Genomic DNA, 14,177 nt, shown 5'->3' on the forward strand with positions numbered 1-14,177 from the left:
GCTGCCAACACTGGGTGAGACCATGAAGAGACGCTGCTGGGTGTCTCCAGAGTCAACGTCTGTCCAGTATCAACTTAAAACTAACTTCAACTCATCACTGAAAACATTATTCAGAAGTATTTACTATAATCAATGAAAACATTGTATCAAAGATACAGAATATGTTTTTAAGTTTCTAAAGTTTGGTTCCCCCCCATGTGTCTCACAGTGGTTTGGTCCACTGCCAATCAACCTGCACCTCACACACCTGTCTGTCTGTGGAGCCTCAGAGCCTGCTGGTGGTTCTGCTGGTGCTGCTGGTTCTGGTGGTGCTGCTGGACCATAGTAAGTAGATACTTTGCAAAAGTTAACTTTATAGAAAGCTGCTGTTTTGTCTTTGGTGTGAGAAACACGAGGTTCTGCTTTAAACAGCTGGACCGACATCGTTATTACCTTAATAACTAAAACACGTGTTCAGTTATAACTGCATGTTGTTCTGCCTGTTTCCTCACAGACCAAAGTACTGGTGCTGGTGCCACCCTGACATTACATATCTTTGGTTGGACAGTTTAATTGTCAGTCTGGTGTTCAGAGTTCCTCTGTATACCTGCAGCTCAGCAGCACCTCTGGTATCTGTCAGGATTCACACCTGAGAATGTTTTCTGCTGATCGTCCTCCCCGACAGTGAAGTGGAAGCTCGCCTTCATTTAAGCTTCAGAAATCACAAAGTGGTGTTTTATCTGTGACGATTGTCTTCATGTGCAAAACCTGTAAGAATCATAAACTTGTTTGACAAACAGATTATTTTCTGAGGAACCAGGGTGATGCTAAAGGATATCATGCGAATCATCATTTTGCCCGAGTGGCCCTGCGATGCATCCTTTAGTTTAATTCAACGTTTAAAGGTGCTCAGAGCTAACAAGCTAGCTTCCTTGGTCTCTAACAGGACCGAGTTTATTCACAAGGTGTGTCTGTACCATTAACTTCCTTCTCATCGCTGTCGGCTGACCACCTTTTGTGGAGTGAAAGGAAAAAAACAACGTTTAGCTTCAATCCATTTCTGACCCTCACGTTCTCTGATCACCCAAATCTGAGTGCCGTCAAGTTGGCACGAGCTCTCGCTGAAAAAAGAAGCTGAAAATCAGATGAACTTCTTTGATTACAACTTTTATTGTCAACTTCAATCATAAGAACAAACAATGAAAACATTTTGTAGGAAATTCAGTGGGATCTCTGTCAGAGGATACATAGCAGGGGGAAGTCGATCTGCTCTGCCACATATCTTTCCAAACTCTGTTTGTTATCAAACTCTCTGTTTACAGATTTCTTTAGGTGATGCAACACCTACATTTGTGGCTCTGGCAGGTTTTCTAGAAACTCCTCTACTTCTCTACTCATCTTGTGCCACTTTCTGTCTCTAAACTTCTCCAGAATTGTGATGCTGTTCTGACGAAAGAAGGATTGTATCGGTATCTCTGCTGCCCTCATGTGGTATTGTGCTGACCTGCGGCTATTCTTCAGTGCAAAGTATACATGGTTAGCATATCTGTTGTAAACCAGCTGTTTGTCTGCAGGATCCAGATCACTCCATAGCAGCTCCTGGTAAATCTGCTCAGCTTTATCCAGGCTGAGATTTGACTTTGCGCATATGTTTGCAAGGTCTATTTTCCTCATAATAGAAGATCGAGGGTAAAGAGAAACCACCTCCTCTTGCAGACTGATCGCTTTGACTATCATGCTTTGGTCTCGGTGACCGTCCTCTTCAGAATAAATCTTCATTCTGTAGCAGAGAGCAACACATCTCTTCAGATAACGCACATCTGGATGATGTTTCAGAGCCTCTTCTGCCAAATCAATGGCCTCATCAACAGATCCGTGGCGAATGTAAACCCATAGCAATGCTTTCAAACCACTGTAGCTGCTGACTGGATTCCTCAGAATCTTTTCAGCTAACTCTCCAGCTTCATCTTTAACTTTTTCTTTCTCCATCGTTTTAGCATTGTGTTGAAGGTAGTAAACAGCGAGGTACAAGTTCTCTGGATCTTCTTCCTTTGCGATTCTCATTTTCTCCAACATGTCAGCATCCAGTCCTGTGTTGGTTTTCCCAGCAGCTTTCGCTAACGCTAAGACATGGCTGGTTTTCCACTCCACCATGTCCGGCTGCATCCTGATGGCTCTCTGGAAGTAATCTGCTGCCAGCTGCTTCTTGTCTGTGCTGAACTTCATCAGGGTCCAGGCTTTCTCAGCGTAGATCTCTGGATGGAGCTCGTCCTGGGATGGAGATGGGTATTTATTCATCAGGGCGTCGACCTTTGACAGGTAAGCCTGACTCTCTGCTTGTTCTCCCAGGTGGTGGTGCAGCCAAGCCAGGTTCCCGTAGTTCACCACTAACCAGGGACCCTCGTCTGCGTCTGCTCTTCTTGTCTGGCAGAAGGCCTCTGCAGCCTTGTTGAACAAACTCTGGGCATCTTTGCTGAACCCCAGCTTGTATTGAACGTACCCCCGCAGGTTGTAAATGTGACCCAGCCAGCTGTTTCCCTCCTCGGTGCCGATGTCCTCCAGCTGGTACCTGAGACGGAAGAGTCTGGACCTGCTGGGGTCCAGATCCCAGGTGAAGTGGCACTGCAGGGCCTCCAGTTTGGACTCCAGTGATGTTTGACTGATGGAGAACAAAAATACAGATGATCAGTCAGCTTCAACAACAGACTGAAGTGTTGCTGCGTGTGGAGGAAGAATAGAAACTGGATACAAACATTGAAAGGAGACATTTATCTCAGGACATGAACAACTGAACATGTGTCTCAGATTACAGGTTGATATCTCAACATGTTCATACGTTACAGTTTGAAAAACCCCCTTTGATTAGAAGATGATTGCAGTTCACATATTATGACTTTTGGACTGTTATTAACGTTGTCTAATGGGCGCAGTCAGGTTTAGGAAAGATCAAAATTTACTTTGAAGAATATAATTGTGTTCAGTCTCAGAAATTATATCATGTAACATCACGTGACGCAACGTCACGTAACATTTAACATCGCACCCTGCAATAAAGCATAACGTGACGTCATGTACGTAACACAACATACAAAATGTAACATCATGTCACGTAACAATGAAACACGGTACAAAACTTCACCTAACTTAACGTAACTTCACATGATGTCACACAATCTAATGTAACGTCACCTCACAGAACAGAAAGTAACGGCATGTAGCATTTAGTTACTTTAGCATGTGACAATGAAGATAATATAACAGCAACATGTTAACTATGAACTTAAGGTCAACAAGAGACACTTTGTGAAAACAGGAATGATGTCTGCAGAATGATATAATATTGGGTATAAACAATAAAAAAACACAGATTATTGTTAATGTTTTTTTAAGAGTCACGTTAACTAATTACACAATGAGAACAAAAACAACGGAACCTCAGCACAGAAAAGAAAGAGTAAGGAAATGAAAACATCACTGATTTATTGGATCCATAATGTTAATGTTTCTGCCTCTGGAACATTAAATATGTCATAATTATACTGACTATTTTCTCCTATTGTGAAATGAAACTCACCTCATCGTTCAGCTGTTTCCTGGGCAGTAGCTCTCTGATCAAACTCTGGATGCTGCTTCTGCTTCACAGTTTCAGTGACGTCCAACTTCTGCTTGGCTGTAAAATGATGTGATGCCGTCGCGCTGCAGCTTTAAAGGCTCCAGAGTGGAGCAGATTTCAGCAGGCGGGGCATTAAAAGGTCCAAAGTTCATTTATTTGTCATTTTTACAACCCAGGGCTGCACAAGGAACTGAAACTTATACGTGTTTACACATAATCAGACAGTATGTGGCCAACAGTCAGAGTGTTGTAAAGGGAAACTCAGTCATCCTTAAGTCAGATGAAGCGTCGAAGTCCACAGAACAGTTCTGGAGCTTGGCAGCTGTGTGGACACATCTGATGTGTGCTGGGTTGTTTTCTCCACCAGCTACTTCAGGAACTTCCTGCTGTTCCATCAGTTTGGACAGGAAGAGGCAACGACTGAATTCACATGTTTTCTTTAAACTGAAGGCATTGCCACGCAGAATGTGATGTGAAAGCAGTTTTCACGGCAGCAGTTATTAAGCCGTCTAATTCCATTTTATTTGATGATGTTTAGGAGGCGTCATGATGTGCAGTGACCCTGTTGCCCTGCTGTGTGTGAGTAAAGAAACACAACAAATCCTCAGTTCGTTCTTAATTGCCTTGAATTTCGTTTCCTACGAATGGAAACTCGGGCGTCGTCTCTGCCACATCACCAGCCAGCTCCTGAAGTTCATCAGGTGGTTTCGCTCAGCTCACCTCATCACACGCCAACTCTGGGTGTCACTCCAGATCCAGACACTCCTTCCTGCGTTATCGTTCTGTAAAAGGCGTCATTAGGGTGAGAACATCCTGCCTGACGTCGACGCCTTCAGCCCTCCTGTTATCTGCCTGCAGCCTGTGTGACCTTGTAGCTTTGGACCTTGAGTTCCCAGCATGCCGCTTGTTTTTACTGAACCTGAGTGAAACTAGAAATAAGATCGTTCTTTCTATATACCTAAAGTTATACTTCAGTAACACTTGGTTTATTGTGACGAGCATACAGAAAAGTCCTGTAGACGATCTGGATTCCTCTTCGGTGGCTGATCAGCAGCTCCTTGTTTTTGTCTACAGGAGGAATAATTGGTGTCTTTCTTATCAGCTGCAGTCGATGAGGCAGACCAGCAGGGGGCGCCACAGAGCCTGAGATGCCGCAGTACCTGTTCACCTCCCTGACAGGACCAGTCATCCACCTCCAGACCATCCTCCTCTGGGTCAGTGAAAACGACGGGGCCCCTCCCTGCCCAGACTGTGGAGGATCTGTGAAGGCCCCTAACCTGTGCAAGGGCCTCGTTGTTTGTGAGGAGATGGAACCCCTACGAACAGATCTTAAAAACATACTGGATGCACTGAAAGCTGAATTTTAGTCTGTACTGGTTTAAAATGAGGGCTGACCAGTATCTGTCCTGGTCGCCCACAGCTGCCTGCAGGATGTATTTCAGCCTTCTCACCTGGTTAATCACGTTTCTACAGCCATCTGAATCTCAGGTTCCACACCGCAGGCTTCTGGTGTTGTGAAGGGGTTCCTGTCCTGGATGAAGCAGTTGTATAGGGGTGCTTGTTGTGCAGTGATGGCGGCAGGAGGGTTGAGCTGCCCTGAGCCAGTTAGGAGAGATCAGGCAGGGATGCCTTGCTTCAGGACAGCTTCACACTGTTGCCATTGAGCTTCTTCTCTGCAGACTGAGGAGCAGGCTGAGGAGTCTCACTCTGCCAGAGCTCAGAGACCTCCTGGTGTCCTTTCAGCATTTGTGGATGATGTTACTGTGTTTGTCCAGGATGAGTGAGATGCGCAGGAATTAAAAGAAAGCCTGGTTTTATATGAAAAAAGCTTCTTCAGCCAGCGTTACCTCGGGGAAAAGTGGGGCTTGTTTGGTGGGTCAGTGGATCTTAGGGAGCATTCCTGGTCTCCATGGGAAGAGAAGAGAACTACAAACCTCGGACTGTACCGAGGAACTGAGGACTTTCAGAGGCAGAACTGGGAGGGAGTGCTGGACGATCTCTGACAATCAGTAACCTGACTGACTCACCTCTGTGGCACAGACTCATTGTTTGAACCACCTTTCGTCTGGTTTCTGGTTTATTTCGCAAGTTATTTCAATTTTAGATGTTGAACCACTTTGTTTTAAATCAGTTTTTCTTCCAAGGAAATATGTTCCTGTATAAACGTTATTGAATTAAACTATTTCAAAGAAACTCATTAGAAAATGATTCTGAAATCTCAGACATTTAAAATAAAGTTTAACGTTGGCAGCAAACAAAACAAGATTTCTTAGTGTACATAATGTTTATTTTTTAGCGTTCATATTTTTTGCAGTCGCACAGATTAACAAACTTTCTATGAATACAATCAGCTGCATCTGGTGATAATATTCAGGTTATAAGACACATCTTAACATGATCAATGAGAGAGTTTCATTCATCAATACGCAAGATTACAGCAAAGCAAGTTTCATACTGAAATATCATGATGCTTAAACACAGTCCAATGTTATGTCACATGTAGCCTCTCAATCAACTCTGTTTCATGAGTTTCATAAATACCCTGTTTATGTATCAGACCGGTGAGAACTGCTAAAACGTATAATTTGTGATGTTTTACAATAATTAACACACATTGAAAATGACTCTGGCTGAACTGCAGAGAGGAGGTTCGTTTATTAATTGCAACTATAGTGTTACTGAGCATTAATTTTCCCATGCAGTTAACTTTAACTGTAACTAAAGATCTTATTCAATATAAACATCAGCATGAAAAACAAGGATTTAACAATAGATCAGTCATTCAGTCAAACAGTCAGATATTAACACCCTGGGTTGATGTAGTGTTTGTAGAAACCAGGTTGAACCTGCAGGTCAGGATACTCACACCTGAACCACAGCAAAGTGATCCAGCAGTGTCCTCATAACCTTTTCCCGTCCTGACGCCCGGTCCGTTTGTAATCATTCACCACATTAACCACACAAATATTAACAGCAGCACCACATTTATAGGCCCACATCGAAACACTGAACCAACTGAAATACATCTACAACAAATCAGCAGGGAGCTACATACCTTATTGTTTCTACAACTATTTATCAGGACATCAGGAAGTAAAATTGAAATTACACGTCTTTACTTAATATTTGGATAAAAACTTGTTGAACAAAATCTGCTGCAATTATTCACATTGACAGAAGTCAAACCTTGAATTCTATCACGCTGTGATCAGTTTCTCACTTCTATTTTAGATTTATTTTGCTCAAGTTTTCCAAATTTTCTATTTCATCATAATTACAGATTTCTTTAGGTGATGCATCACCTAAACTTCTGGCTCTGGCAGGTGTTTCAGAAACTCCTCTACTTCTCTACTCACCTGGCGCCAGTTTCTGTCTCTAAACTTCTCCAGATTTGTGATGCTGTTCTGACGAAAGAAGGATTGTATCGGTATCTCTGCTGCTCTCATGTGATATTTTATTGACCCGTGACGATCGTGTTGATCAAAGAACAGATAGTTTGCGAACCTGTTGTAAACCAGCTGTTTGTCTGCAGGATCCAGATCGCTCTCTAACAGCTCCTGGTAAATCTGCTCAGCTTCAGCCTGGCCGTGATTTGACTTTGCGTATAAGTTTGCGAGGTCTATTTTCCTCAAAAGACAAGACTGAGGGTAAAGAGAAACCACCTCCTCATGGAGGCTGATCGCTCTGTCTATCATGCTTTGGTCTCGGCGACCGTCCTCTCCGAAAAAAATCTTTGATCTGTAGCAGCGTGCAACACATCTCTTCAGATAACGCACATCTGGATGATGTTTCAGAGCCTCCTCTGCCACCCGAATGGCCTCATCAAAAGATACGTGGCGAATGTAAACCAACAGCAGTATTCTCAAACCGCTGTAGCTGCTGACTGGATTCCTCAGAATCTTTTCAGCTAACTCTCCAGCTTCATCTTTAACTTTTTCTCTCTGCATCATTTTAGCGTTCTGCTGAAGGTAGTAAGCAGCGAGGTACAAGTTCTCTGGATCTTCTTCCTTTGCGATTCTCATTTTCTCCAACATGTCAGCATCCAGTCCTGTGTTGGTTTTCCCAGCAGCTTTCGCTAACACTAAGATGTGGCTGGTTTTCCACTCCACCATGTCCGGCTGCATCCTGATGGCTCTCTGGAAGTAATCTGCAGCCAGCTGCTTCTTGTCTGTGCTGAACATCATCAGGGTCCAGGCTTTCTCAGCGTAGATCTCTGGATGGAGCTCGTCCTGGGATGGAGATGGGTATTTATTCATCAGGGCGTCGACCTTTGACAGGTAAGCCTGACTCTCTGCTTGTTCTCCCAGGTGGTGGTGCAGCCAAGCCAGGTTCCCGTAGTTCACCACTAACCAGGGACCCTCGTCTGCGTCTGCTCTTCTTGTCTGGCAGAAGGCCTCTGCAGCCTTGTTGAACAAACTCTGGGCATCTTTGCTGAACCCCAGCTTGTATTGAACGTACCCCCGCAGGTTGTAAACGTGACCCAGCCAGCTGTTTCCCTCCTCGGTGCCGATGTCCTCCAGCTGGTACCTGACAAAGAAGAGTCTGGACCTGCTGGGGTCCAGATCCCAGGTGAAGTGGCACTGCAGGGCCTCCAGTTTGGACTCCAGTGATGTTTGACTGATGGAGAACAAAAATACAGATGATCAGTCAGCTTCAACAACAGACTGAAGTGATGCTGCATGTGGAGAAACTCTGTTCATGTGGAGAAAGGAATATATACATGATGTGAGGAGCACTGAATGGTCAGGAAGGAAGGAAGGAGCATGGTAGGGAAGGGTGCAAGGAAGAACTGAGTAAGGAGCCTGGATAGAAGGAAATAAGGAAACAAGGAAGGAAAGCTGAAAATGCAGTAAGGAGCATTGCATGGTCAGTTAGAAGATAAAGAGCGTAAAGTACACCGACACTGAAAGAAGCAGAGAAGGGGAGAATGAAGACATGAAGGAGGGAGAGAGGAAGTGACTGGTTAAAGAAATATGAACAAAGGAGGAAGATATAAGACACTTAAAACCACATTTAATTCAAACCAACCATCCTGGATACATTTAACACCACCAGGGTCACAGTTGACAGAATAAGAAGGGAAAAGGAGGAATGAATATGTTGTCAGTGACCCAAAACTAAAACATGAAATGCATCATAGTGATGTGAAAGCAGCAGCAGTCACTCACCTCATCATTCAGCTGTTTCCTCCACACAGAAGCTCTCTGAATGTTGCTTTGGGGTTCGCTGACACGATCTGAGTGATGTCCAACTTCCTCTTTACTGTAAGTGACGAGCTACTGTCGAACAACCACAGGCGAATTTAACAGGCGGGGCCGTTTCTAAGAGTGCGAGGACCGCGAACTGACGCGAATTCGCCTCGGACGTGCGGCGAAGTTTCAAACAGCTGTAGGAGCTCTCATCATGAACATTCAGAGATACGAGCAGCTCTCATCATGAACATTCAGAGAAAATCAATAAGAGAGGAGAAAATAAGAGAAAGAAATTCTGAATTTTGAGCTGTGCGAACTGGTTCGCGCGAACAAGGCGGCGAGGAAGTCCGCCCTGAGTTTCGTTTCCTCGGAATGAAAACTGAAGACCTGCAGCCACAGATCTGCCAGATTCCTCCTGACTGCACAGAAACATGACTCATACCACTGAATACTGGAAGATTCACAGTATGTCTGTCATCTTAAAGTCAAAACTGCTGAATAATAATCATAAATATTCATATAAAATAGAAGAAGCAGTAAAATGTAATAAAAAAGAGATGTGTCTTTTGTCTGGTTTGGAGCCACTGGGTCACATGACATTAAGTCATTATCTTATCTAAGAAATTAAAATTAGTGTGCTACATAAAATGAGTTGAGTATTATTTTTTGATAATACTGTCCACTAATTTCATGAAGTCAGTCAGAAGAAACACTGTTTTTGTGTAAATCAAATAAACATTAGTAATAATTTACTGATGGTCCTGCGGCCTCCAGTGCAGCGTGACGTTCTGGGCAGCAGCTGACCTCCAACTGCTGCCGACTCCATGTAGATTTCCACAATGTCCAGATTTTATTCAGAGTTACGCTGCGTTTCATTTAGGTCGGCTGTAACTTCCGGTAGAAAGTCAGAGACGCGGGTGTGAAGTCGGGCGAACATGAGGAAACATGACATGAATAAAACTTTAAAACATCACCTCCTCTGCAGAACATTTCATTCATCAACATTCAGAGAGACAAGAAAGTAACAGGGGAGAATCAGAAAAAAGATTTCAGACAAATTAAATAAAGCCTCATCGGGACTCTTTGGAAAACACAAAAGAAAAAATTAAATAATAAGTAATTTATGTCTCTCATATTTCCAAATGTATTGCTGAGGTTTTAATATTTCAGTTTGATTAAACCTCATCAGCGACCAGCGTCCAGTACTGCAGCCACCAAAACAAACAACAACAAAGAAGATTCTTAAGGTATGTTTATTATATTTATTAGTCATTTGTACAACTGAGACATCTTAACAAACTTTCTATGAATACAATCAGTTACATCTGGCATCATTGTTCAGTGACACATCAAATAACTGTTACATCATCAAAACTCTACATCAGCAGAACAAATGTTACATAAAAGGTGTAATCTTCTTATATAGACTTAAAATACAGCACAGGAGTACAGTAAACACTGTCAAGGATTTAATTAATCATGTAATTTGAATTTCATTACTGACAGTTGAACATGTGGCTGTTGATTAAAGGACCATTGCAGTGTTGTTGTCTGATTCAGCTGCTTCATTAAACTGTTGAGAGGGTTTCAGTCAGCTGTTGTCTCCCGTTAACTTTGCTTTAATCTGACAACTTTCTAACTTGTTGATTGGACAGAACGTGTTTTGAGTAAGTTATTGCTGCTGTAATTGGCATTTTTTGTTTTCACCTTTTCTTTTTCTGTATTAATTTAAATTCTGGATAAGATGTTCCTCCATATTAATGCGGTCGTCTATGAAGATGCAGTGGAAGCAGACTTTCACAGCATCACCAGATTTTCTGGGGTTACAGCGACTGCATCATGGCTCCTGCAGGTTCTGCAGAAACTCCTCTAAGCCTTCCGCCCGTTTCCTAAATGCATCTTTAATCTTTCCCAGAACTCTGATGCTGTTCTCACGAAAGCGCGATTTGTACGGTATCTCTGCTGCCTTCATGTGATACTGTATTGACCCTTGACGATCCCTTCGATCAATATTTAAATAGTGTGCGAACCTGTTGTAAACCATCTGTTTCTCTTCAGGATCCAGATCGCTCTCTAACAGCTCCTGGTAAATCTGCTCAGCTTTAGCCTGGCTGTGATTTGACTTTGCGTATATGCTTGCGAGGTCTATTTTCTTCACCAGAGAAGACTGAGGGTAAAGAGGAATCAGCTCCTCATGGAGGCTGATCGCTCTGTCTATCATGCTTTGATTTGGGAAACTGCCTCTGGAAGTAATGATCCATTTGTAGCAGAGAGCAACACAGCTCTTCAGATAACGCACATCTGGATGACGTCTCAGAGCCTCCTCTGCCAGATCAATGGCCTCATCAACGGAAACATATTTAAAATAAACCCACAGCAAAGGTTTCAAACCGCTGTAGCTGCTGACTGGATTCTTCAGAATCTTCTGAGCTAACTCTCCAGCTTCATCTTCAACTCTTTCTCTCTTCATCGTTTTAGCGTTCTGCTCAAGGTAGTGAACAGCGAGGTACAAGTTCTCTGGATCTTCTTCCTTTGCAATTCTCATTTTCTCCAACATGTCAGCATCCAGTCCTGTGTACACTGACTTTGAGATATTATACAGCACTAAGACGTGGCTGGTTTTCCACTCCACCATGTCCGGCTGCATCCTGATGGCTCTCTGGAAGTAATCTGCTGCCAGCTGCTTCTTGTCTGTGCTGAACTTCATCAGGGTCCAGGCTTTCTCAGCGTAGATCTCTGGATGGAGCTCGTCCTGGGATGGAGATGGGTATTTATTCATCAGGGCGTCGACCTTTGACAGGTAAGCCTGACTCTCTGCTTGTTCTCCCAGGTGGTGGTGCAGCCAAGCCAGGTTCCCGTAGTTCACCACTAACCAGGGACCCTCGTCTGCGTCTGCTCTTCTTGTCTGGCAGAAGGCCTCTGCAGCCTTGTTGAACAAACTCTGGGCATCTTTGCTGAACCCCAGCTTGTATTGAACGTACCCCCGCAGGTTGTAAATGTGACCCAGCCAGCTGTTTCCCTCCTCGGTGCCGATGTCCTCCAGCTGGTACCTGAGACGGAAGAGTCTGGACCTGCTGGGGTCCAGATCCCAGGTGAAGTGGCACTGCAGGGCCTCCAGTTTGGACTCCAGTGATGTTTGACTGATGGAGAACAAAAATACAGATGATCAGTCAGCTTCAACAACAGACTGAAGTGATGCTGCTGCTGTGGAGGAAGAATAGAAACTGGATACAAACATTGAAAGGAGACATTTATCTCAGGACATGAACAGCTGAACATGTGTCTCAGATTACAGGTTGATATCTCAACATGTTCATATGTGTTGGGACCCACAGATGAAGTCATTCATTATGGATTTCAAAATGGACTCTGAACTGAACTGAGTGTCTCAGAATTCATCATTCTTCACAGCTTGATCCAAAGTTCAGCTTTGTGCTACTATTGATCAGGGTGACAGACCCCCCACTGATCAGATAGTCAGAACTGCACCTTCCTTGTTCTTCCTCTCTTCCTCTCCTCTCCACCTCCCCCCACCAGGCTGCCTGCCCTCAAGATCTCGTCTTCTGGTCTAACAGCTGAGAACTTCTCCTCACTGCAGCGACTCAAAGTCCTGCCAGTATTCCAGACCAGTTAGCACCAGCAGCTGCGACACAAAGTTTGCCATCTAACTTCACAATCTGAGCAACACAAAGCTAGTTAGAGCGAACTGTTTCCTCTGCTGACTTTCATCAGACCTTGCACAGCAAGAACAGCATTCAACATTGGACCACCATGCGACCACCAGCACCTTTTCATCAAAGACTGGTAACGTTGAACTGGGCATAGATAGCTGTTGGGTAGACTGTGTTTTCATTTTTGTGTTGAATATAGAACTTTGAACCTTCTTGCTGTCTATTTAATATCGTACAACAGTGAATGTTTCCGACCTCTTCACTGTCAAGAACTCCAAAATCACCTTCAACCATTACAGCTGTTATGTAAATGTGGTTTTAGTTATTAAGTTAATTATTGATCAGAGTTATAAAGAGTTTAGTACATTGTTTTCCCTTCATCAAGGGAGGTGCCCCGAGGTGATCTGACGTGAACTGGATCCTATTATTAAACATAATTATTAATTGTCCCTGATAATCTTTAATTATCATTGATCACAAAATTTAAACTAAAACTCCCTCTTAATGTATTTTTAATTGTGCCTTGTGTAATGCTAGGACAACATTATGGTGCCCCGTGTGAGGAGGTGTTCTGTTGGTAATCATTCATCAATATGCAACATTAATTTCAGCATAATTTGCTAAAATTGGAGATTCACATCTTGAACCCTTTAGCCAAAGTCTACTACAGGAGTAGGTTTCGATTTGTACTTTCAAACAGTTGCAGTGTGATGAGAATTGATTTATCAGTCCAATGTATTAACCATCTGATCAACCAGAATCTTTTAGGTTATTAACTGCCACTTTGAGCCATTTGCTAATGTGGCTATCGATTCAAGTTCAAAGTGCTCTGTAGATATTGTGAGAATTTCAGTTCCACATTTAAATATCCCGTATCCAAGGCATTGTAGTCAAGCTGTCATAATTTGATGACAACTTAAGTGTTCCTGCTTAAGTGTTAATCACAGCGTGCCACCGCCTGCTTGTTTCGAAAGATCCACTGTGTAGAACGATTTATTGTTTCCCTGGCACACGAGTCATGTTAATTAATAACACAATGAGAACAAAAACCACAGAACCTCAGCACAGAAAAGAGAGAGTCAGTAAGGAAATGAAAACATCATCACTGATTTATTGGATCCATAATGTTAATGTTTTTGTCTCTAGAACATTAAATATGTCATAATTATACTGACTGTTTTCTCCTATTGTGAAATGAAACTCACCTCATCGTTCAGCTGTTTCCTGGACAGTAGCTTTCTGATCAAACTCTGGATGCTGCTTCTGCTTCACAGTTTCAGTGACGTCCAACTTCTGCTTGGCTGTAAAATGATGTGATGCTGTTGCGCTGCAGCTTTAAAGGCTCCTGATTGGAGCAGATTTCTGCAGGCGGGGCATTAAAAGGTCCAAAGTTCATTTATTTGTCATCTTACAACACAGCATGGCACAAGGAACTGAAACTTTTATGTGTTTACACATAATCAGACAATATGTGACCTACATTTAGAGTATTGTCAATGTGATATCAGTACTTTAAAGGAAAAGTAAATCCAGTCATCCTCTCCTCCGTCCTGATGATATAAAGTCCACTGAACAGCTCGTCTGTAACGTCTCCTCAGATCAGTTTGTGATCTCGGGCCTTCTGCAGAAGTAAAGTAATGACGCATTATGAACATCGTGTGTGTAAATAAGGAAGGAACTTGTGATGTGGTGTGTTTAAGGACGTTTTATTACTGGACACAT

General features: G+C 43.1%; 3 protein-coding genes and 1 long non-coding RNA gene across 4 annotated transcripts; 1 reads left to right on the forward strand and 3 right to left on the reverse strand.

The window, feature by feature from the left end:
- The first annotated feature begins 264 nt into the window (after window positions 1-264).
- LOC119028647 lies at window positions 265-5,429 on the forward strand. The gene is made up of 2 exons (XR_005077774.1): window positions 265-324; window positions 4,695-5,429. It is a non-coding gene; the product is annotated as an uncharacterized LOC119028647 (long non-coding RNA).
- Window positions 1,154-4,152, reverse strand: LOC119028642 (interferon-induced protein with tetratricopeptide repeats 1-like). Its single transcript, XM_037114858.1, has 2 exons — window positions 3,554-4,152; window positions 1,154-2,638 (listed from the first exon to the last, which is right to left on the reverse strand). The coding sequence occupies exons 1-2, from the start codon at window positions 3,556-3,558 to the stop codon at window positions 1,324-1,326; spliced, it is 1,320 nt and encodes a 439-aa protein (XP_036970753.1). The 5' UTR covers window positions 3,559-4,152; the 3' UTR covers window positions 1,154-1,323.
- Window positions 5,430-5,854: 425 nt separating the features above from the next.
- LOC119028641 (interferon-induced protein with tetratricopeptide repeats 2-like) lies at window positions 5,855-9,428 on the reverse strand. Its single transcript, XM_037114857.1, has 2 exons — window positions 8,761-9,428; window positions 5,855-8,209 (listed from the first exon to the last, which is right to left on the reverse strand). The coding sequence occupies exons 1-2, from the start codon at window positions 8,766-8,768 to the stop codon at window positions 6,895-6,897; spliced, it is 1,323 nt and encodes a 440-aa protein (XP_036970752.1). The 5' UTR covers window positions 8,769-9,428; the 3' UTR covers window positions 5,855-6,894.
- A 593-nt stretch (window positions 9,429-10,021) lies between these two features.
- LOC119028643 (interferon-induced protein with tetratricopeptide repeats 5-like) lies at window positions 10,022-13,784 on the reverse strand. The gene is made up of 2 exons (XM_037114860.1): window positions 13,661-13,784; window positions 10,022-11,924 (listed from the first exon to the last, which is right to left on the reverse strand). Exons 1-2 carry the CDS (start codon window positions 13,663-13,665, stop codon window positions 10,622-10,624), a joined length of 1,308 nt encoding a protein of 435 aa, XP_036970755.1. The 5' UTR covers window positions 13,666-13,784; the 3' UTR covers window positions 10,022-10,621.
- Window positions 13,785-14,177: the final 393 nt, after the last annotated feature.

Source organism: Acanthopagrus latus, chromosome 11 (assembly GCF_904848185.1).
Source record: "Acanthopagrus latus isolate v.2019 chromosome 11, fAcaLat1.1, whole genome shotgun sequence".
Taxonomy (NCBI): Eukaryota; Metazoa; Chordata; class Actinopteri; order Spariformes; family Sparidae; genus Acanthopagrus; species Acanthopagrus latus.